The sequence below is a fragment of the Amblyomma maculatum genome, chromosome 1 (genome assembly GCF_055883805.1).
Source record: "Amblyomma maculatum isolate TAMU_Amacu chromosome 1, ASM5588380v1, whole genome shotgun sequence".
Classification (NCBI taxonomy): Eukaryota; Metazoa; Arthropoda; class Arachnida; order Ixodida; family Ixodidae; genus Amblyomma; species Amblyomma maculatum.
Window position 1 is genome coordinate 95,472,438 of NC_139344.1, and position 24,346 is coordinate 95,496,783.

The 24,346-nt window shown below is 43.6% G+C and overlaps 1 protein-coding gene across 1 annotated transcript in view; it reads left to right on the forward strand.

Annotated features, from left to right (window-relative positions):
* Positions 1 to 24,346, forward strand: part of LOC146203241 (F-box only protein 31-like) — a 72,918-nt gene that overhangs the window by 36,253 nt on the left and 12,319 nt on the right. Inside the window, exons 5-8 of the mRNA XM_084588608.1 lie at positions 9,246 to 9,317; positions 14,369 to 14,478; positions 16,857 to 17,016; positions 23,268 to 23,491. Of these exons, the coding sequence (XP_084444734.1) occupies positions 9,246 to 9,317; positions 14,369 to 14,478; positions 16,857 to 17,016; positions 23,268 to 23,491 (566 nt within the window). The remainder of the gene's footprint in view (positions 1 to 9,245; positions 9,318 to 14,368; positions 14,479 to 16,856; positions 17,017 to 23,267; positions 23,492 to 24,346) is intronic.

Below are 24,346 nucleotides of genomic sequence, written 5' to 3' on the forward strand. Positions count from 1 at the left end.
TCGAATACCAGTTGCGGCAGTCACTTTTCGATAGAGGCGGGAAGCAAGGCGCCCGTGTTCTGTGGGATGTTAGTGCATGTTAAAGAACCCCAGGTGGTCGAAATTTTTGGATCCCTCCACTACGGCGTCTCTCATAGCCTGAGTTACTTTGGGACATTAAAACCCTATAAACCAAACCATACCAAGCCTAAAATTAAGGGTTGTGTTAAATAGCATGTCACTTAAACTAAACATTTTGGTGGCATCACCGTGGCATACAAACGCAGTATGAACTTTGGTTGTTGATCTCAAAAACATCTACCATAACATTGCTTTTGTATGCTCAATGGGGCACCGCTTTTGTAAGGTCACGCCGAAGACTATAAAGTGTAAAGGTTGTAAACTGCAGCGCTGCGCTGCTTGCTACCCTCAGGACTTTGCATATGAGACGGCTTCTGCCATTTTTTCCCTTGAAATTGTATGTGCTGCCGGTTTGGAGGGGCCGAGTAAGGTCAAACTGTATTGTGAAGGACCGCCGGTGTGCTCTCTCATGTTGCCGCAGGCGATGTATTATTCCAATGACTTCTTAGTTACAGCTGTAGAGTCATGACCTACTGCATTGATATTTCACTTACATATACGATTCATTCCATCTGCCTAGAGTTTCAGTGCATAACACCCAGTCCAGTAGGCGAGTGCGTCGTCTGAGCAAGATGCAAGGGAAGCGAGCAAGACAAGCAGAACGCATCCCCACATTTAGGCAGCCGTGACACCACTTCAGGCATTGCAAAACTGCCCATTGACAAACATAATCAGTGCACGGGCTCGAGCAACACGTGGAGAGAGAAAGAGTATGCAGCTCGTGTTGCATGGTCAGTCAAGGCACCGCGGCGGCGGCGTGCCAGGTGAGTGCCGCAGAATTTCGCCACTAGGGGAGGAGCGTGCTGTGCAGTTGTGCAGCCAAATTTGAGGTTGGGTTCCCTATTAGCCCCGAGAAGTTTGAGTGGCGCCCTCTGGCGGTCAGCCCGACGTGACGTCACGGCAAGGACTGCCTGCGCCGATCGCTCTGGCTTCTCCGTGTTGCCGCGTAGCTTAGAGTCTGCGGCCTCGGTTGTTCTCATAACAACAGCATTATGAACAACGCAGACAGCACCGATCGAGTGTCAGGAAAAAAGAAGTATTTAATTATGATTCCTCTTGCCTTAAAAACACGAAACATGGGCTCGTCGCGGTGAGCGCAAGTCTCGCGCGTGCCCGAGCGCTCGCCGCGACGGGAGCAGCTGGTGCCGTCGCCGCCGCAGGAGCCTTTCGTGTGTCGTCCCTTGAAACTGATGATGTGCGTGGAGTCACTATCTTCATGATTGTATGATTGTATTACGAATGCAATGCAACCATGAAGATAGGTCTATATGCCTGCGACGCGATAAATTTGTACCGTTTTGCTGTGGACGTTGCTCAGAGCGCGTATTATGGACTGCGCGCTGTGAAATTTGTGCACGGATTTTTATTTAAAAGAGGCTACTGATTAAAACTTTATTAGAATCATCTTACTTGTCGGGCATTTTTGAGAAGCAATTACGCATGATTTGCCAAGAGCAACGCGCATTTTGATGGTCAGCAATATGAGTTATTAACCGTGTCGTAAACATTTCCGTCATTCCGTTCGCCTCTGCCTATTGCGCCGCAGCCGTGCGCGCATGGGATGTCGTGGGGGCACTAATTTGCAAATTTCTTTCCAGTTTCCCTTTCACTGAGGAGCATAAATTCCTATGTGGACAAAGCGTGCGAAACAAGTCGCTGCCTTAGTGAAGCAGCGAAACCACTTTCATCAATGATTTTTGCAACCGTTATTAGCTGTTTTTGCTTGAAGATGTCATTCGCGCTGAGCTGAATCCCAACGTCCTTGAAAAGCTTCTGAACCTTCACGGTAACTCCTGAAAAGAAAAAAGCGCAAGCTCTGTCAAAAAAAAAAAAAAGAGAAAAAAAAACAGTTGCAGGTGAAACAGGCAAGCAGTGTACAAAACTGTATTACATACCTTCAGAAATTCCTGTGAGTTGGTTAGCGCTGTGTGTTGGTCCTTGAGAGAAAAAAAACTACAGAATTATTATGCCATTAAACCACTCTTTACAGATACAGAGATATCACTAAATTTTCGCCACGCATTGAAAACTTTTTCGTTTTGTTAAATACTACAAACAGCTCATTGAATCCATATGTGAAGAGGATTAAAAATGGGTCTTGTTTAAACAGGCCAGTCCTCTGTTCTTAGGGTAACATTATGCTTAGAGTGATAAGGTTGAAATGCAGTATTTTCATGTACATTTGGTGACGTGGCTAGATAAAAGAATATTCCTCGTGTATCTACGGATGACTTGTGGCTTCATTACTTCATTTTTATGTTGTAACAAGCTCTCCACTCGAAGTTTAAGGTAAATATTGTTTGTTTTGATCAACAGTAGTGGTGAGGAAGCAAAAGCCGATAATTTATCACGATTCTAGCTTACTCATGTATTTCAGTTTCATAGTCAGAACTAAAGACAATGCGGGATATTTAAATGTTTTTCTTTTTCCTGAATGCTTGATAAAAATCATTCACGTTAATGTGAATCATCACAAAGGAATAGTGGCCGCATAGCGTATCCATAGGTAAACGGCGCTCGAATTTTCACTACTGTCCCCATTCTTGTGTGTTGTCAAAGCCTCTGCGTGTGCGCAGAACTGGTACTACTTTGCGGGAACGCCTCTTTCACCTAGAATCAGATAGAGTGATTCAGGCTACAACCTCAAAAAACACTGAAACAAGGCCTCATCGAAGTTTGGGCATTACCTCAGAAAAGCGCAGAGCAGCTGCACATCACGTGCACTTTAAAGCCACGCTTGTTGCATAGCACACAAGTCTGAGACGTATATATCTAAGGCAGGGCTTCACGGAGCCCGAAACAAACAAACAAAAAAAAAACATTCCCTATCACAACCCTTACTGAAGTGCTGTTTTTAGGGATGCGTTGCATTGAATCTGCACCCCGTGTCTTGGAAAATTTGGAAAATATCAGCATTCAAACAAAAAGACCAGCACAGCTGTGCGGAATTGTGTAAAATTTCGCGGCATGAATGAACACGAGGACACCACTGCCGTGAGACACATTTTAAACAAAAACTTAATCAGGGTCCCAGTTGATTCAGTTTGGACATTCCGCTACTGAGCAAAATGTCTGAGCGCTCACTGACACAAAGATCGAGGAAACGAAAGTTTGAGCAATGGCTGATTTACTTACGCCGCCGCTTCGTCGATCCCGGGAACGATCGCCTTGCATCGCTAGGACGCACGGGAAGGTTGACGGATGGAACAGCGTCTGGCAATAGCTTTGTTCTTGTACACTGATAATTAAAAAAAAAAGGCTAGTTGACAAAGAGCCCGTAAAAGCGTCGCTACACGTACGGCTCACCTAGTATCTTGTACACCGGCTACACAGTCTTCCTTTTTGAAGTGCTTACTGCACACTAGTGGCAATGCCGACGGTTGCTTCCCCATTCTTAACTTTATCAATCTAACCTCCTTCATTTTGAACAACTTTGGGTAAAGTGGAAGCTTACACCGGCTTTCTTCCGTGATTTTCACTGCGCACTGAGCAATAAGCCTCCACGATTATTCGCGAGCGAAAACGAACGAAAGGAGCCGGCATCGGCCGGGAGGAGCAGCAGCCCGGCTGGCGGAGTCCTTGCCGTGACGTCAGACTGAGGCGATCGCAGCGGCGCCAGTGTTCGCTCTCGGGGCTAATAGCGAAGAGTAGCTGCTCCCTGGCTATTTGGAGTGTCCTGAGAACATTTAACCACCCCTGTATTTCACCATCAAGCATGCCAAACTTACATCAGACAGAAGTGTACCTGGAAAATTATAATAAAAAGAAAATAAAAGGCCGGGAGAGAAAGAGAGGGACACAAACATGAGGAGCGGGAAGAAGTATAGGAGAGATCCAAGGCACACAGAATACCGTGAGTAGAAAAAAAAAAAGAAAACAAGGGGGAGAGAGAGAGGCACAAACATGAGGAGCAGGAAGAAATATAGGAGAGTCTCAAGGCGCATAGAATAGCATGAGGTGAGAAAAAAAAAGTTGAGGTAATTGTGCAGTGGATAAGAAGGATAGGATAGACATAAGGCGCAAAGAATACCATGAGTGAAAAGAAAAAAAAAAAAAAAGAGGAGAAAGGTATATAAACGTGAGGAGTAGGACAAAATATAGGAAAGGCAAAGCGTAGGAAAGGCGCAAAGAAAAGAATAAGCTGGATGAAAAAAAGGAAAACAGTAGGCACATGACCATTACTTATGTTGAGAAGATCTCGGCCACACGTAAACAGAGCTATTTTTTCCCTCAAATTGCAAAGTCCCATACCTGACACTAAAAATAAATTAAGCTGTTCGGTGTAGAATGCCTGATACTGTGAGGAAAATAAATTAAAGTGTGTGACCATTCGATGTAACCAAATTAAAATGACTGGAAATTTATCCTCAGGGCACCTGTGCATGGTTGAAAGTGGTTGATGGGAAAGAGGAAAGACAGAGCTTTAAACATGAGAAAGGAGAGCTGGACTTGCCATGAAGCTATTTGAAAAGAAAAAAATGAAATGCACGTGAAGGCACGGGCATGCCTAAATTGTGCATCTAAATGTGCAAATGTGTCGAAGTTTCCGAAAACTTTTTCCAAAACATGGCAGCTCTCTCCAAGTAATACTGAACAAGTTACGGTGGTGTAAAAGAAATGGTGCCGACATGTAGCGACATGACGGCTACTAAAAGAGAAAAAAGAAGAAAGCTCGGCCTCCCTCTTGCCCGATTCAAAGGCACTCTGACTAATACCTATGTCACACGGTCACTTTCGATCCTCATTGAACTCGATCTGCATTCAACTCAATGCAGATCGAGGTTGTCACACAGCAACTTTCAAGTGCAATCAAGCCCGAGCCTGCTTGACTTCAAGCTGCTTCCTCAAGCGCTCTTGAGATTTCAAAGCGGTCATGGACACCCTCGTCATCAGTGAGCTCTAAAGCGCACATGAGGAAAATTTCTCAATGCTCATTGAAAACGCCCGTGTAGCACGGGACGCTTCAATCCTTCTTGAAAACCTCAATGCAGATCGAGTTCAATGCCACGCTATGAGCAGCCTATAACAATCAGGGTAGCAGGCACAGTCTTTCCCACAAACTGCGCTTGTAGAAGCAGTTCCCCAAGAATGGGCAGCTTTTCCAGCTGGCAGCTGAGTTGTTGTTTACACTTTAACAAACGCGGCCAGCTCAGGTGATGCTTTAGATATACCTCTCTCAGGATGATGCAAAATGGTGATCCCGTATCGATTATCATGTTGAGGGAGACGCGACCCCAATGAATCATTTTTCGCAGTGCCGATGACAGACAAGGCTTTTCTTTTAGTGTGAAGACGGTTGAAATATCACTTATGTCAGTTTCAGACAGCACGCTGTCCTGTTCAACGACGCAAGCATCTCCATCATGCCGGCTGCGTCCGAGCCGTACACGTGGTTGTGAGTGGCATTTTACTGCGAAATGGCCAGTCTTGCCACAACGAAAGCATTGTTCTCTCTTGTGCGGACACTCATTTGTGTCATAGTTGCAGTTTCCGCAGCAGGCGCACAAAAATTGAGCTCGCATATTATTTTGCCCCGGCTCTTATTTTGCCGCGACTGACCACCGAGACTGCACACAGCTGTCTCATTATCAGACGCTGCTATAGTGGTCACTTCTTTTGCGGCGGCTTCTGCTGCAGTGGCACTAGTTACGGCTTCGGCTAGTGTAAGAGTGGCCTTTACAAGCAGAGTCTGTTAGACAGCGTGATCTCGGATCCCACAAACAATACGGTCACACAGAGTGCGGTCAAGGCTGGTGCCAAAATTACACTCATCAGCAAGCTTGCAGAGCTGAATGACATAATCTCGGACGGATTCGCTGGCTGTCTGGTTTCTAGAAAAGAACTTGTAACTTTCGGCAATTTCGTTGCAGTTTGGCGTGCAATGGTCGTTAAGAAACGCAACTGCTTCCTGGTAGCTTAACTCATTTACTTTTCGCAGAGCGCAGTGTCCGGCCAAAACGCCAATTGTCTCCATTGATAGTGCAGACACCAAGAGTGCTCTTTTTTTATCTTCTGCCTTAACATTGTTCGCTTCAAACAATACTTCCAGGCGAGTAAATAAAATGTCCCACTTATCTTGGTTTTCGTCGAAACTTGAGAAGCCGATGTTCGCAACCATGGCCATGACCATAGACACGGCATCGTCGTATGAACGCCCAATGCCACAGGACCATCCCGTCCTCGTCGCCACTGTTATAGCGGCAGACAGAGTGACAGAGCTGGTTCACTGGCGAACGCAGAACGGGGTTTATTTTCGCAGACACAGATCTATACGTAGGCAGCTTGCCTGATGACGTCACACAAACGAACCAATCACCTTGGACACGTCCACACACCACGTCATGTCAAAGACGATGGATGGCTTAGTGGCTTGGGCCTCTGCTTCGGCTGCTGAAGATGGTTGGCTGGAAACCTACTGCCAGACAAGGATTGGTATGAATGCTCCCCGGCCAGGCACCCAGTTTTTTTAAGGGTGCTTGCTTGTAAGAGGCTCCACATACTACACTGTGCCCTTTTGTGTGCAAACCCAGTTTCAAACACCTCAGCCTGCAAGGATAGTTTGTGTTACCATGTTCATATGGGGGTTTGAGTTCAGGTTCATATTCTCTAAGCAGTGTGTAGCAGTGTATCTTAACAGACGTACATGCCACTGCTATAGACAATCTTTCAGGAGAAGTTCACTTCAGAGTATCACTGTACTCCTGAATGTGCCCAGACTCACCTCCAGCTATCTGACTTTGCGAGAAAAGAAAACAGAACATTATTGTAAACAACTTTTTGTCACACCACAGCTAATGCTAATGCTCAGACATTTGCTTTGCACACACTTAACCGTCCTCTCAGTTTTTACAGCAAAAGCTGTCTTAGGATTGGTGTAGTCGTATAGCAGGTTATTCTACTCTGGATTCTTGTGTCAGCCACAAGGCCTTAAAGGGACCGGGAAATGGGTTAAAAGATTGCTGGCAAATGTATTTGATGTGCAGAATGAATGCATTGGATCATTCGCCCGAAGTATAAGTCCTTGGAACAGAGTCAGCGATTTATTATTCATTTTAAAAAGTTGTGTTTCTTGAAATTCACTAGATAATTGATGAGTCTGTAGTGATAGTTTTTAGAACTATTCTGTATCGAGGTAAACATACGTCCAATGTCATGATGAGTGACAGGCTACTGGAGGCAACCATTCGCTGCAGCCACAATGGCCACACTTCCAGTAGCTGAGAAAGTAGTTTGCTCCTTGAGCATGCTCGAGTGAGGCCAGTGCAGTCGTGCACATGCTTCCGATTTACTGCTGCGGCATCTTTCTCTCGATGGCAGTCGCGCTTTGAGCTCTGTGTTCATTATTGTGGTTTAGTAACAAGTGATGAAATATTTATCGCTTGTTTGGTTTACTTAACCTTGATAACCGTGAAACGATGCTTATGGCAATATTATAATTCAGCAAATTCATAGAAGGGATTTGTGTAAGTACTTTGGTCAACTTTGAAAGCTGTGCGTGAACCTTATCATGTACAAATAATTATAAATTAAAAAAAGAAAACACTCCTGACAACCGCTAGCAACCGATGTGGGCGAGACCTCACTGTGTGTTTGTTGCGGCCCTGTTCCCATTGGCATCAACTTGCCTTTCTGGGTGCACCCTCTCATTGGGTGCTCCTAAAGGATGGGGCATGGTGTTTGTGAAGTTAATGTAACAAAGACGATGACCTCGAAGATAATTTGAAATTGTTATGGACCACCGTTCCCTGTGTTGACTATGCTGTAGTATGCACAAGCCGTTCACGCTGGTGCCTTCAAGACTTATACACGGCTTCGCCTGCGTTACCACTGGCGTGGAATGTGCACCTACTTCTGCAAGTTCGTTCTCTTCTTCCCTGATTGTCAACGCTGCAAGCCCGGCCATCACCATTCGACATGCCCCATGCAGCCTCTCCCTTGCCCATCCAGGCTTTTCGACCAAGTCGGCATTGTTCTCTATGACCTGCTTCCCTACACTGCAACCGGAAACCGCTGGGTGATCGTAGCAGTGGATCATTTTACCTGGTACGCGATGTTGTTGCCTTCATCTTACAACACCTCATACTTCATCATGGAGCACCGCGCAAACTGCTGAGCGACCATGAATGTCTATTTTTATCTGAAGTAGTTTCGTCCCTCCTGCAGGAATGTAATATCACTCACTGTACTATTACGGCTCGCCACCCGCAGACTAGTGGTCTGACCGAACGATTCAGTCGTCTACTAGGTGACATGTTGCCAATGTACGTGGCTGAAGATCATTCCAACTGGGACACATTGCTACCCTTCATCACGTATGCATACAACACTGCTACGTAGAGCACTAAGGATTCTCGCCATTTTCCTATTATATGGACGCGAGCCATCCTTTCCACTTAACACAATACTTCCTTACCAGCCCAATTCTTCTGAATACATCATCGTATCTGAAGTCTGTAGACACATTGAGGAGTGCCGGCAGCTCGCCCGCTCCTTTGCATCTTCCGCCCAGGGGGCGACAAAGATCGTTTTGAGGCCGCTCATGTTGGGCAACCAGCAGCTTTCTTCCACAAACCCTTGTTTGGCTACGTGTGCCTCTTACATCACTTGCGCTCTCCTCCAAGCTGCTACCGAAATACCAGGGACCCTACTGCATCTTGAGCACACTTCACCCGTCGTTGAGCCCATCACGCCCTCGCAAGATCTGAAAAACGTGGGCGTGAGAGTGTCCACATGTCTTGCTTAAACCATGCTGTGACCCACACGTGTTGTTGTCTCCTCAAGTGGCCAGGATGGCTCCCTCTTCTTCCAGGGGATGATTGTAAAGATGATGACGGGGCACCAGCGCACTGGCACGTAACAATAGCACCAGCTAGATGAGCACGGACCTGCAACTGGATCTCTTGGCCTAGCCCTAATAAATGAGCTCACCTACAATAAAGCTCGTTATACGAGCTTTAAAATTTTTGTAATGTGTAGAGCACTAACAGATTTGCTGCAATAGACAGAATATTAGCATATCACATAGTTGTTATTTATGTGCCACTTGTTCTTACAGCAACCATTCAGGCTGTTATACAGTTGACGGTGTAACATTGGCTAATAGTTTCTTTATATTTGTGTTTCAGATCTCAAAGGATGAGTTTATGTTTAAGTGTTGTGACTCAAGCCATCACCGCCACCCAAATGGGAAGCACCAGGTAGGAGTTCTGCCATTGAAGAGTAGGAATGTTTTTCTCTATCGATCAGGGATGCAACTGAAACATGCAAAGATAAATTTATTGCACATTGACACTGCTGTAGCTATTTGTATGTCTGTTGCCATGTACCTTGGTAAAGAATGCTTCTCTCTCTATCTCTTGAAATAAAACAGTGGTAGATATGACGCAAAAACAGAACTTGCTTGCTAGGTGTTGGTGCACGAATTTTGAAGTAGGTTGCATGTATGGATTGCTTTAACATTGTAGAAGATGCAAGGAATTATATTTCTGCATTCTTTTGTAATAATTTGGGGTGTGCGAATATTGAAATTTTTGAATATGAATCGAATATAAATATGGGGAAACAAAACGCTTTTGAATATTGAATATCTGATTGGTAAAAAAAAATAATTGACAATTCAAACATAGCAGACATTGTTCATTTTATTATTTATTTAAGAATTCACATGGTATTTGCAAATAAAATAAAGCTAGAATTGCGCAGGCATACGCTGTGTTGAAAAATCCAGTATAAATTTTGTGCAGGATACCATTTACCATTTTTTTGTGCAGGAAAAATCTACACGAAGCTGGGTGGAGCTGTAATATTGCTGCTGGATACAGTAAACTCTCGTTAATTCATAATTCTCTTCAGCGGACCAGAAAAAAATCTCGAGTTTAACTGAAAGTTCAGATTATCGAATTGGCCTGAAAAACTCTCATCAAAGTAGTTTTATTGGATGAACATCTGCGCAGTGGCTGTCTGCATCTGAGATGATGCCGAAGAACAATGGTTTTTTTGAGTTTCATCTAGTGCTTCACTCTGCGTACACTGTCGAGAAGGCCTCCTTCAGAAAATGGAAGGTCCCTCTTCACAAAACGGCCCCGTCTCGTTTTGAGGGTGCTTCACTGCGCAGTCCACACAGTCGAGCATCACGGTTGAAGCGTGCACTGCTGTGAAACTGGGGTATATTCAGTAATTTTGAAACATTCGAAAAGTTCCGATTATCAGTTTCATCTCAGATATTGATACACCCATAGTGATAATGCTTCTTTTGTGGTTCATAAATTGGCAATGAAGCACATGTGATAGTGAAGTCCTTATCGGCCATTGCATCAACACCATAATCCGCATGTCTACGCATGAAAAATATAAGTGGCAATTTTAAGGTGTGAAAAAATTATTGTACACATTTTAAGGTGTGAAAAAATTATTCCTTAAAGGTTACCAAAGTGAAAACTAACGTAATTACCTAGGGCTTGAACCTATTTCTCATCTTGGCAGGTAGCGTTGAGGGCCTTTTAGCTTTCTACTCTGATGGGGATGCTGGAGACCAGTTGCAGTTACATGTTGGAATAGCTGTGTTTGGGATGGGCTTGAGGGAGGCAGTTTAACTAAATTGCTTTAATAAAATTGACCTTCTTTATTCACAGGGAATGGCTGATCAAAAGAAAGCAGAACTCCTGAATGTTATTCCTAAAGCACTCATGACTTTAAAATGTGATGTATGGTTAATAAGCATTAAGCATACATTTCGTTGCCTGTTTAGTTTAATGTAGTTTAATGTTTTGATGTTTGCCCCTTAGCTAATGGTAGCTTGAACATATAAATTAAAGGACACTGAAAACAACTTCATTCGACTTTTGTATTTAGTTAGAATCGTTTTTGTGCTTTCTGACTGTGGATGTTTATCCAGCTGTAAAAAGTGCATTTATTAGCGAGAAATTCAAATTCATAATTTCTTTTACACCACAGAATTCAAACTCTTGATGTCCACACCGAGAAGGGCTCCAGGATCACCATTTGGTAGCGAATAACAGTGTAGCCTAGCCTCATGGATCTACTTACAAAAACTGCCTTACTGTTTGCTAAAACTAATCCAAGGGTTCAGGGATCAGTAAACCTTTACTACATGTCTTTTGGCCTTTGTTGCTTGCAGGAGTTCTGTTTTCATTGAAAATGGCACCTCTCATTAAAATTCGGTGATTTGTCAATAAGTGAGGTGTGTTTCCTAAGTCAGCACAGTAGGTCATAGGAGAATAATCTACTACATTTTTCTTTTTTACTTTCATCTTTGCACCACTACAGTAAATGCAGCCGCTGTTCTAGCATTGCTTATTGTATAAATTTATTAGTGCTCTGACATGGCTGATCGTGCTGCATCATCGCAAAAAAAGTGCATGAAGCATATACGGATCGTGTGAGCACAGAAATAGATAGTCCCAAAGGGTGAAGATGTGCGGTCATAGTATCCCAACTGTAATGACGGGATGATGCAGTCCAGTTCATGTGCATTTGAAAGACTTCAATGGTTAACTTTAGTCATTTCATTTCATTTATTTGTCCTTTAAAGGCCCGAAGGCCTTACATTAAAGAAGGCATAAAAACGAGTTGGGTAGTGGCAGAACAAAGGAAGCAAGAGAATAATGCTACATGATAAAGAAACAACCAAAAGTAAAGAAATAGAATAAAGCATTCAAGTTCCAGACAAGGTACAGATGAGGTTTTAGCATCGTTGTTGCAGAATTGCACATCGTTGTTGCATATTTGTTGCGGAATGGTGGGCAGTCAGAGCATGTGATTATGTTATCAGGTAGGTTATTTCAAAGTATTATGGCGTCGGGGGAAAAACGAGCTGCTCATGGCTGAGATGCTGGTGTTTAAGCGTGCGATGCGATGTCTATGGTTTAGGCAGGATGACATTCTTGGGGGCGGTTTAAGAAGAGGACATCTCGGTGAACATTAAAAGAAAGAGTATAAACAGTTGTATATATTCGTTGCTTGCTGAAACCAGTTAAGATGAGCAGGCGATAAATGCATTTTCCTGTGAAATACTATTAGCCATAAACGACCCATAAACAGCACTGCATGCGTGGCGCGTCTTGACGGAGTGCATGACATGCTCAACCTGGTCCCATTTGTATTTTTTTTTTTTTTTTTTTTTGCTCTGCAGGTCGCGATTCATACATTTGCCACAAAGCAGAGTGTAAGTGCATTCATATTGCGGTGGTGTAGTACAGTCAGCAATGTCGTAGCACAGACTAATACACAGAATTAGCAATATGAAAACAGAGGGGTGCAACAGCTCTGCCAATTGCGCCATTTTGATACAGCTGCATATTTCTGCACCACGCTGCTCCATAAGCATGAGATTTGGTAAATTTGCTGCAGGCTGAGCCAAAATGCCCCGAGGAGCCGCAAAAGTTTGCCATACTCAGGGACAACTTTCTGCGGCCGTAATGTGGTCAGTCACGACATTTGAGACACTGCAGTGTAGGTAGCTGGCGTTTTAATTAGTTTTATTTTGAGATAGCATCACGCCGTTCTAATGGCTACTCATAGTTTTCTTTCTCTTGTATCCACGTGCTTCCTTCACTCTTCGAGTACGCTGAACCGTTGCGGTTTGAGGATGCTTCACCGCACGTGTCACAGCTCGTGTGATACGTGAAATGTCTCCATAACGCAAAAGTGCCGTTTGTAACGATTGGCACCACTGCTACTGTGTCGTGCTGTGAAAAGGGTCATTGTAGTACTTGTGATTCTGGAGCAGTATTTCAACACTGTGTTTTAGGCGCTGCATGGTTTTAATGGGTGTATCTCTAGTTTTCTTATGCGGCTCTTGGAAGTTTTCGGTATTTTGCTGGGCCATTCATGTACAGCAAGATTGTTTTTACGCTGTCTCATTTATAGACTCACTTTTCCGTCGTCAGATAGTGTAGGAGGTGCGTCAGTTATTGGTTCTGTGTTAATGCTAAGGTGGTACATTTGAAATTTATTTCAGGTGTCAGTAGGTCGGGAAACGTTAAGCAGCGTTGAATTCCATAACGCCGCAGTGGAGCCCAAGACTTCCAAAATTAACATTTATGGATGCTGAAAAGTCAAAATGCTATAAAGTCTGCTCTGTGCACAAAATATATAACCTAATGTTAAAAAGTTTACTGTTTGTGTTCCGCACTGTACTGTTGACACAGTGCAATAATTACCAGTATATTGTGTTATTTTTGTATATATTTGCTTCTCAGTCATGCTCATTTTTTATTGTTAATCTTAACTCCTTTGGGATTTGGACCATTAGAGTGAGATAGCTAGAAGAATGAAAATGGACTGGAATGCATATAGCAAGCTGTTTTATGTCATCAATGGCAACTTGTAGATATTCATTAAAGGGTAATTAGAATACTTGGGATTAAATTTCAAATCATGCAGCAAGCTGTAAGAAGGAAAATGAAAGGAAGATCTTGAGATAGGATGAGAGCAGAATGTGTTAGGAAGCGAATGCAAATTAGTGATGTCTTAGCTGAAATCAAGGAGAAGAAATAGACATGGGCAGTGCGTGTAATGAAGAGGACATGTAATCATCTTTCTCTTATGGTGTGTATTCCAAAAGAGGGAAATGTAGAAGGGGGCCGGAGAGAATCAGGTGGGCAGATGGTATTAGGAAAATTTGCAGGCACATTATAGTCATAGCTGGCCCAGAACAGGGTTAAAGGTCAGTGAGAAAGGCTTTTTTCTAGCATTGGATGTTGTTTGGTTGATAAGGGTGATGATGATTATTATAGGAAGTTATTGTCTGTTGCACTTCATGTTATGGAAGTGTAGTATTTTGTAGTGCTATTGTGCAAATGAAGTGTACTTTTTTAATGGCCTGGAAATATTTTAAGCTTTCAAGGAATTTCGGCAATCTGTTGCTCTGTTTGAAGACAGAAGCATTTTGATGATTTAAGCAAATGGTACAGTGTCTATGGTAGCATGCACACCGTAGTGCCTGACTTGTGTTAGCAATTAGAGGCTGTTCTCTGGGTGCATGTTTGGAGTCAGGTATATGCTTCGTGCTTCGACACTGTATCATGTTCACGTGGGCAATGCAGCAGACATAAGTGCCACCTTTAAAAGAGGAGAATAAGTGCTCTAATAGATTTTATTAATCCTTACTTATGAAATTTCATACATCTTGTTCATAAGGGGATGGATTTCTGGAGTGCTGTGCATGTTTAAAATTGCTAAAGCAGGTGTTTCAAGTGTCTTGCTCAGCACTGAGGTGGCTTTGCAGGAACTCCGAGAGTTTCTAAATGAACACTCCTCAGTGCCTCTGGACATGCACCAGTTCCCACACAGCCAGGAGATGCTGCTCATGAAATTTTTGATCCTGAGGCAGTTCGAGTATGTATGCCTGTCGCAATGCTCTTGGTCTTTGCTTTATAAGTTGTGCATACTCTTGAATTGATACAAGTACGCATTTAGAATTTTTCTGTGTTTGGATAAAAGGGCTGCACGCTAGTCATCATGTCATTTACAGTGTGCAGCAGTCTTTATGGAGGATCTAAGAAATCCAGCACATGCCTTTGATGAATAATGATCGGAGCATTGAACTTCACATTTTTAGCTTTCACTTTTTTTGTGGTAGCAAAATAGCAAAGTGAAACCAGATAGAGTATGTGTGGAGAGATTTTTTTTAAGGCTGTGAATTGTCTGGACAGCTCTTCATTCTTTGGGTCCTTGGTAGGCATTTTTGACCTGTTTCTGTTTATTGGCAACTTCCTTTTTTGGTGAGTGACGGGTGACTTCCAGTTCTTTAAATTACTACTTTAATTAAATGTTTCATTGAGTAGATGAAACTGTTAGAGAGTAAATAAGGCTTTAAAGCAGTACACTTTGATTGTTATTTTAATGCAACATAGCTAAAGACCCCGTTCTTGGGGATTTCCGGTGTTGGCGGTGCTGTGAAAGAAAAGTCACGAGCATACCTCTGGCAAGTGTGGTTGGCAGGTGACATAGCTAAACACTGATTGGTCAGTAGGTTGTGTGTCGTCACAAGAACACATAACATGGCCGATTTGGCAGGCATTGCGAACTTGTTTAGCCTCCCTAAGATGCGATGGTGAGATGGGAATCAAATCCTCTGGGACCCTTGGATTCCATCCCTTAGGCCATCTAGGCACATTTGTATGGCTCTGTTAAAGTGGCGCTTTTTATCTATGTCGGGGGGGTCTTTCACTTAGTGTGGTGGACTGTATGCTAATGAACATGTGTAAGACAAAAGAGCACAATTTAAGGAGTTGCATAGGGATTAAACAAGTAGCAAAGTGCATGTACACGAACAATGATCAGTAAGGCCAGCAGCAGATGGGAGCTGTTAACGCTGTCACATCATAGCCTTAAAGGCAAAAATTAGGTGTCCTTCATAATTTTCTAAGCATTTTCCATAAGCTTTCAGGTTAATGAAGGTGCCAAGTCATGTGGGGAACCATTCGCTGCAAAGATTGCTATACATGCCTACCTTTCAACATCCAGGCAGGCAGATAGCTGTACCTTTGTATTAATACTTTTCAGCTCATTTATAGCTCTGCTTGGGCCCCTTCATGTTGTATAATTTGAGTTTTTTTTTTCTGGTTATTTTCAACAGCAAATGACGATTTACTGCATGATATCCTTTTTTGCATGGGATATGAACGAGACCATTTTCTTTTTCATTATTATCATAAACAGTATGAAAAAAGTACGCTGAAAAAAAGGTTACTGAATCAGGTTCTGTATCCTCTTTTCTCATTTATTGCTGTTAGTACATTACCACCGGCAGCATAACACTTCTGCCTCTGTGCAACACCTGTCTGCTTTCGTTTGTACTCTGAGAAAATTTTAGTTCAACATCATAGTGGTCATTTCAAATAACCTTTAGACAGTACATTGTTAGCGTAGGAGTTCCTGATTGATGCAGTGATGCCCAGTAACCATGTTTCATTCTCTTGCTTCTAAAACATATTTTTTAAACTTGTCCACAAATTAAGCCAAGTAACGAATAACAAGCATTAATAGAGGCTTACTCAGTAGTTAACTGTAAGAACTTGGTTTGGGATTATGTGCAGATATCAGCTAATTTTCATGTTGCTATTCTGTCTTTTGCATTAAAAAACTTTTTTAGCTTTAAATAAAGTGTATCTTTGGGTAGAAATTGGGTGTAGCCAATCTACAAAGAAGTTTTTTCTGGGGAGAGGACAAAAATCAGGTAAAATTGGAATTTAGTTGAAAGCAAAGGGCTCTATTCATACTTTACTTACAAATATTGGTTCACTTTGATCTGTGCCTGTTCAAGTGAGCTTTTTTGTTCAGTTTTTGAGCTCCGAATCTTGATTTGTTACAAACCTACAGTATATCACGAAACTGAGGAAAAATTCTATCTAGACTTGTACAAGTGCCTAAACTCCAATTGTATTTCTTAAAAATACAACTGCATGGTATAATAGTTAAAAACCAAAGCTCCTTGGCTAGTACTTCTTACTACTACAGTGCACATGGTTTCTCTTAGTACCTGAAAACACTATGCTCTGTTTCTTGATAGCAGTGGAATGTACAGCACATACGTGAGATGCTCGTCTTAGTTGATCATCTGGCTTGTAAATTTGTTCCCTTGGTGTGAATTCAACCTTCCAAAGTGGAGAGTGCAGCTTAGACTGCAGCACCTTTGTTATTCTCGCATATTTCATAGCGCTATTGGAGCTTATTTATTAATACGCCTTTTTTTTTCTCTGCCCTGCATGCAGCTATGCGTTTCACTACAAACGGGTAAAACTGCAAGCGTCATTGACGGGAGTGCCAATCCAGCCAGGCATCTTCAAGGGCACCTATGGCACACATGGTGTTGAGCTGATCCAAATAGAGTACACTGACAGCTGCACAAAGCTGCGGGCGTCGAAACTCTCGGTAATCTTTATCACAATTTTTTACTCCTTATTTTCATGGAGTTGCGCAGTGAACGTTCTGAAATTATGGATTATGAAGCATTAATTTCCAAGGCTTCATGCTGCCTTTTTTTTATTGCGCCTCATTCTCTGTATTTTCTAAGCGTTCTTGCATTGCTTTTCTCTTTCTTCAAGGTCATCGTCAGTGTTATTTGAAATGACAGGTGAGCATCATGGTGGTGGTGGTAGTATAGAAAAAAAATGGTAATTCATTAAGGCATGATGTTGGAGATCAAGCATCAGCATGATTAGTAAAGCGGGCATTAGGTTATCACGATGCAGGTTAGCTCACTAGATTGCCATCATGCAGTTAAGGAGTATCCTGAAAATGTGAAGTCACATGAGGTATTCCTGAAATATGTATGACACAGGGAGAAGTGCAATAGCAGTACTTCCATGGCTTGCAGCAGATTTTGCCTCAGGCATTACGCACAGATGTGCCATATTGTACCTTGAATCAGCAGAGTGATAAAGTCTTTCTGGAAGGCTTTTTACATTGCATATGTTTGTGTGTGCATGTTGCTTCACTCCAGTCATTGTCCTTAGTTTCCTTTTGGGATATGTGGCTTCATGGTCCTCTTCAAAACATTGTGGCTGCTCTAGGCAAGAACCATTCCCATTTCACTAGTCTTGGTGACACAGGCAGCTTTAGTTCTTCCTCTTTCTTGTGGGTGGCGCAGTATCTGTGTTTAGGTGCAGTCTCTATCAAAAGTATACAGCCCAATAGGTTTGCTTCTGAGTTCTGCAGTGCACCTCATTTTGCACCATAATCTCATGATAGCGGAAGCACTTCATGTCCTCTTTTCCCCCAAGCATTGGACTGCTAGATGCGTTAGAGAGCTCCACTAATGAGCATAGAAACAAGCCTTTTGGTCTATATACTTTAGATGGGGACTGTACATTCTTGTATTCTAACCTGCCCAACGGATTCAGTCCTCATCACTTGAGGTTTCATAGCTTCGTCATGCATCATCGTCAAATGGTCAAAATAAAAAAAGGGTAAGAAACTTCAAACCTGGTTGGGTGGATACCCATATTTGAATGCCACCTTAGAACCCAGAGCATTTTTTTTTTTCCATTGTGGGGTTGCAGTTTGTGGTCTGGTTGGAAAACAGAGGAAATGGAAGAAAATGTGAGAGTGAATGCCTCTACCATAACAGGAAGAACAAAAGAGTGCACAGAAATTAAAAAAGAAAAAGTTGCAGGAATAAATATATTTAATGCAGGATACTCTGGATCATCTGTATATAAAATACGTCTACACCAGGGAAATTGTATAGGCATGCACAGAAACCTTGGGGCCAAGTACTACAGTAAAGCCCACTCATAATAGCCGCAGTTATAATGAATGCTCATTATTACGAACAAAAATTGAGCTACTGTCGAAATATATATTAAGGCTATTGCACTGTCTCTCAGAAGAAGTGAACAACCGTGGTTGCATCACTCAGTTATAATGAATGAGGAGACCCGCATACATGTTTCTGCAGCCAAAATAACTGTGCTTCCTGTCAGTGTGGACACCAGACAGCATCTCCGAAGTTCCAAAAACCACCCCCAAACAGAGTGTCGACCCCTTCTTAAAACAGTCAGAAAAGCAGAATTGAAACTGCCATTAACGGCCAGAAGTGTACTGTGACAAACTAGAAGGTCAGTCTATGCGTGTGTGTACCTCGGTTGGGCATAGAGGCTAATGTGGAAGCAAAAAGGTGGTACGTCGAACCCGGATATATAGAACTCGGATAATTCGAATTTTGGATATATTGAACTCATGAAATATCCCGTTCAAAATCTCGTGTAAAAATATAGGAAAGCTGCGCCATATATCAAACTCAAATTTCACCGGTCTTTCGATATACGAACTCTGCACCACGCACTGGAAGGTGCGCCTTCCCCAAAGCAGATTGCATCACCCTTGGCTGTCTGCCATGTGACGTTTCCAAGCCACACGCGGAAGGAATGAGACAGAACATTTTGGTGACAGCTGCTCTAGAGCAGCGCCGCACCCTTTTCCCAAAGGCGCGCGCACCTGCTGTGATCATTTGCCGCGCGCCAGCACGTGACATTTGGAAGCCATGTGCGTGATGGAACGATAGGGAATATGTTTAGCAACGGCCAGTACGAAGCAGACGCAGCCAATGCAGCTGTGGTGTTGAAAGAAGGGAAACAACTCGATAGAGAGAAGCGCAAGGGTGTGCCCATTCTTCTGCCGAGCTTTCTCCTCTCTCTCCGGTCTTCGTTCGCAGCAGCACGCACTACACATGCACAGGCAAGCCAGCTCGGCCCGTGGCAGACAGAACATCGGATGCTTTCTCCAGTGTGTGTTGTAAAACCTCTTTGCGCGGCGGGTGATGTGCGATGCACATCTTGTGTTGTCATGGTGAATGTGCGGCGTAGCATAAGCTATGGCGGCTGCAGACATTAAGAAGCGGCAGATATATATATATATATATATATATTTTTGCGAGAGTCGTCCATCCTTGTCGTGCCGAACATGTGGCTTAGCGTAAGCTATGGTGGCTGCAGACGTTAAGAAACGGCAGATGAATATAATTTTTTTTTTGTGAACGTGCGGCCTAGCGTAAGCTATGATGGCTGCTGACATTAGGCAGCGGCAGATCTTTTTTTTTTGCTAGTCGGCCATTTTTGTTGTCATGCTGAACGTGCGGCGTAGCGTAAGCTATGGTGGCTGTGGACGTTAAGGAGCGGCAAATTTTTATTTTTTTCCAAGAGTCGTCCATTCTTGCATCTATGAATCAACGAAAGCACGTGGTCATCTGCGACTATGACACTGGCTTTTAGCATTGTTCACTTCAAACGGCATTTGTAGCTATCATGCTTTCCAATGATTTTGTGGCAGTGGACTGCGCCCACCTTAAGCGCGGCATGATAAATCGAACCAGGCTTGTGCAATCAGGCCATCACGGGCACTCTGCCAAGTTTGCTCCCCGCCACCGCAGGAGCTAGCATCAAAAGTATTGGGCATGAGCTCCACCACTGGAGCGGGCGGCGCTGGTGTCGACCTAGGAGAGCAAGTGGGATCACATGGCTTCGTGTACTGCTGCTGAAGTAGGCACTGGATTGAATCGCATGCTCCCATTCCTACCCGAAAAATTAGCTGAAGGAAGCTTGGTTAAACAAGTTGCCAGTGTGTAAAGAAGTGAGTGGTCATTCTTATGTGGGCAACATGCATTTCATCGAGCAAGAATTCATCTATATGGAGTTAGAGAGTTCCATTAGTTGCGGCCGAAGTACTAGTGCTAATTAAAGTTCATGTTCTTGCACTTATCTCTTGTGAAGCTAACGAAGTCTGATTGCTGGTGGGATAGAAAATATACTGACTTCTTCGCCGAGCACTACTTACCGGAGCAAGGAGTGTTCGTCCGAAAGGGGGAAGATGTCAGATTTCTTCTCAATGAAGGCATTGATGCCCAAAACTAAATGTTTCTGCTGCCACGCACAGGGGTACACATTGTGACTCATCTTAGGCACAACAGTAATTTGAAATGATCGAGATAACAAATAACCATGCTTACCATCATCTACTAACTTAAGGGTCAACAAAACTACGCGGAAAAACAAACATCACCCGAAGCTTGAGTGGCAGCGATCGCGGTCAGTGTGCAAAAAGGAACACACCTCTGCACAGTTACATTAAAAGATTTCTTCGCGCCATCCCCACTGTAAAATTTGACTACTGCCACTTATTGCCACTTCGGCCGGCACTGTGCGAAGTGCCCCGCATCTGTCAACACCTGTGAGCTCTTTTCCTCTATCAGAGAAATATGATTACCGAGCAAAGTAGCAATGTAGCGGGGCGGCATGTAATTGTCTCAGTATGGTTGTCGTGATTTATGAATGCTTATTTACTGTACTGGATCTGTCACATGTTCACTTTAACAACAGCGACAACAATGCTGCAGATGGGCAGCATTGTAGCAGTAGTTCAAACTCATGGGACTACGCTTTGACAGCTCACGGACTGTGTGAAATGCCTTCTTGCCGAATAGAGTTAGCATAATACCTCAAATAGTCAACAGGCCTGGACCGAAGTGTGTAAAAAATAAATAAATAAATGCAGCATTAATGCGCAACTAAACTGCCTAGGAAAGCATCACACTGCAGCAGTGCGACGCGCATTATCTGACTTACTGCATCATGCGGAGCTGCCAAGATGTGCCACCACGGTATGTCCTCGTGCCCAATAGTCGAAAGATAAACATGCTGTGATGTTATTGCTGCGCAGCATTTGCCATGTTGCCAGTAAATGAGCTGGGGATGCGACGGCTGACATGAAGGGACGCGCCACCGACTAACGCTTCTTTTCTTTTCTTTTTTTTTTTTTTTTTTTTTTTCAAATTTTTGGCAGCAAAAGTGGAGGGTGGGTTCATTATGTGAGTGGGTTGATTATGCGACAAATACGATATCATTTTTCATGATCGCAAGCGGCGTCTCAAGCTGATTTCTGGATGTCGAATTATCAATATATCGAACTATTTTGCATTCTTCTTCGAGTTCAATATATTTGGGTTCGACTGTACGTACAAGGAATGGGGCATCACTGAAAGAGACGCTGCTGCACACAACTGGTGATCAACCACTATTACCGAATTGAGGTTGGAATACTAGTCATGGGGTATGCCATGCTGGCTCGCTTGGTCCGTAGAGTGCGTTGCCTGCCCAGTCGAATGTCCTCCTCCTGTGTTGCTGCGTGGAGGCAGCGAACAGACAACAGACATGTAGTATATCCTACGTGCACATGTGCTGTGGTAGCCTTACCGCTGCTTCCTTGTCGAGGTTGAGGTTGTCGCATGCTACATGTGGGATTAGCCTTGCAGATTTTGCCGGCAGTTGCTTCACAGTAGCGAGACTTAATTGTTAAATAATGTCCACAAATCTAGCATATGCCTTATACTTGGCTTTATACACTGCTGTGCACACAGTCACCCATAGTAGTATATAGTCAGCTTCCTCTATCTCACCATCTGGGGTTCAGGTCCGAGTCCTGGAGGAGCTTTTAAGAGGGGTTGCGAAGCCCCCTTTCTACATGTCAGGTTTTCATGCAGGTAGACAATGTTCGAAGTGAACTGTGAGAGGATCCTATCTTCTCGAGGGAAGTTAATAACACAGACCTTTCTGCATTGTACACTGGACGTCACGTAAGATTTTGTTCTAAATCACCGCCACCAGGTGGGAATTTTTCAAACTGGTTCCAATAAAGTTGCAGAAATGCAAGTTGATGGCCTTCTTGTAGAAATCAAGAAGAAATGGTATGGGTAGGTCATGTAATGTTAAGGCAAAATAATCGTTGGTCTTCAAGGGTGGTTGACTGGATTCCAAGGGAAGGTAAGCGAAGCAGGGGGTGGCAAAAAGTTAAATGGGCGGATGAGATTATGGAGGTTTGAGGGGGTCAAGTGGATGCAGCTGGCACAGGACTGGTTAATTGGGGAGATACGGGAGAGGACTTCACCCTGCGGTGATTGTAGTAAGGCTGGTACTGCTACTGCTGCTGCTGCTGCTGCTGATGATGATGATGATGATTCTAAAAGCTTCAGGCCACCCGACTTGCTGCTGGACTATGTATTGAATCTCCAGTAGTGCTTCCAGGACTCCTATGTTATGAGGTGATGAATGTATATTAATGTTCTAGAGAGAAGTACAGGGGTGCCTGCTGTACAAACCATACAGTGACAGGCCTAGAATAGCATGGAAACTTTTGATTAAATGGTACCTGGTCACACTTACATATTTTATAGCCCAAAGAGGACTGTGAACATTTCACTTTCAGTCTCAAGAAGTGAGAAGTGCCTTTGAAAGAAATTTTCCTAGATACCAGCAGCAACAGAGAAAATAAGGGCTTAGCTTGTGCTGTTTTCCTCACCTCAAAATTCTTTGTTTTGTCTTCTCTCAGGCTGCATCTCTGGAAGCAGGAGCGTTAACCTTGCTTACTAAGACCGTGACTGCTTACTGTAGAGTATGCCATTGCGACTCTTGCCACTATCTTAAGTCAACACTGGTAGCAGCTTCATGTTGTGGTGGCAGCTGTAGAGTAGCCCCGAGGAAGGAAATTTTGAGCTCCATTTTTCAGTGTTGCACACACACCATGTTGGACTGTGGCCTGGCTGTGATGTTTACGGCAGTACACTGTGCCTCTAGTGGCAGTTCTGGCCCTAAGTGCAGCATTGGGCACTCAAAAGGACACTGCTTCTGCAGGGTGACCCCAACGTGCCCTCTGGTCAAGTGACATTTGAGGTGGTGCTGCAGTATTCAATGGTACTCACGACAGAGCAGCAAGCGTCCATCACAGCTCTGGATGCCATTGAAGTGCAAGCAGCGGAGATACCATGCAACTCAGTGCCAACTACACCTCAGCCATTCTGTGTGCCGGGTGACTGCATCGAGCGTTTTCATGAGATACCCAAGGTTTGCATCGCAAGGTGAGTGCAGTTGCATCACAACTTAGCATTTCGTTATGGCTCACAAATTTATATGCGTCTGCAGTAAACAGTGCAATTTGGAAAGGTACTCTAAGGGTCTGTGCAGCATTGCTTTACTGCTCTAGAGGGGCAATTTTGTTTGTCGTTTTCATTTGCAGTATGCAAAAGAGTTTTCTAGAAACACTCAGAGGTATCAAATATGATACTTATTAGCTCGAGCTTGCAAAAACCTGTAGGCTTCAGCGCAGTAAAGCCTGTGGGGTTCTTGTGTATATAATTAAGTCAAAAAGAAAAAGCACAGTGCTTGGATAACCGACGAGATGCTGTAGCAGGAAGTCATTGGAGCCATAGTAATGATTGCATCCACAGGTGGTGATTCATGTTGGTACATGCAATTACTGAGTGCATTTGGGGTGCTGTTCTGTTATAGAGTGGTTGTAACAGTCTATGGGTACGTGAATGGGATGTTACTACAAAACATTGGCTTACTTCGTAGTTGAGCAGTACGGTAGCGATAAGGTGGCTAGAACTTTTTGAGGGGCGCAAAGCGGCCGCCGAAAGCTGCCCCTAAAGCGCACCGATGCCACGGGGGGGCACTGAAGACAGCGGCGCCGTCAGAGCGAGGAGCCCGCATTTGCTGCAGTAGCATTGTGCACGTGGTAAGAACACATCGCACGCACTGCTTTTTGCCTTCTGAATTTGGTAGATTCTTTTGCTGTCAGCTCGGTGTCCGCAAGATTGTGTGGCTAGCTAGCTTCGCATTCCTTGTCGCGCGCTTTAAGAATACCACCAACAGAAAAAAAAAAAAAGAAAAAAAAAGAAAGAAAGAAAGAAAGAACACCCAACGCTGGTGCT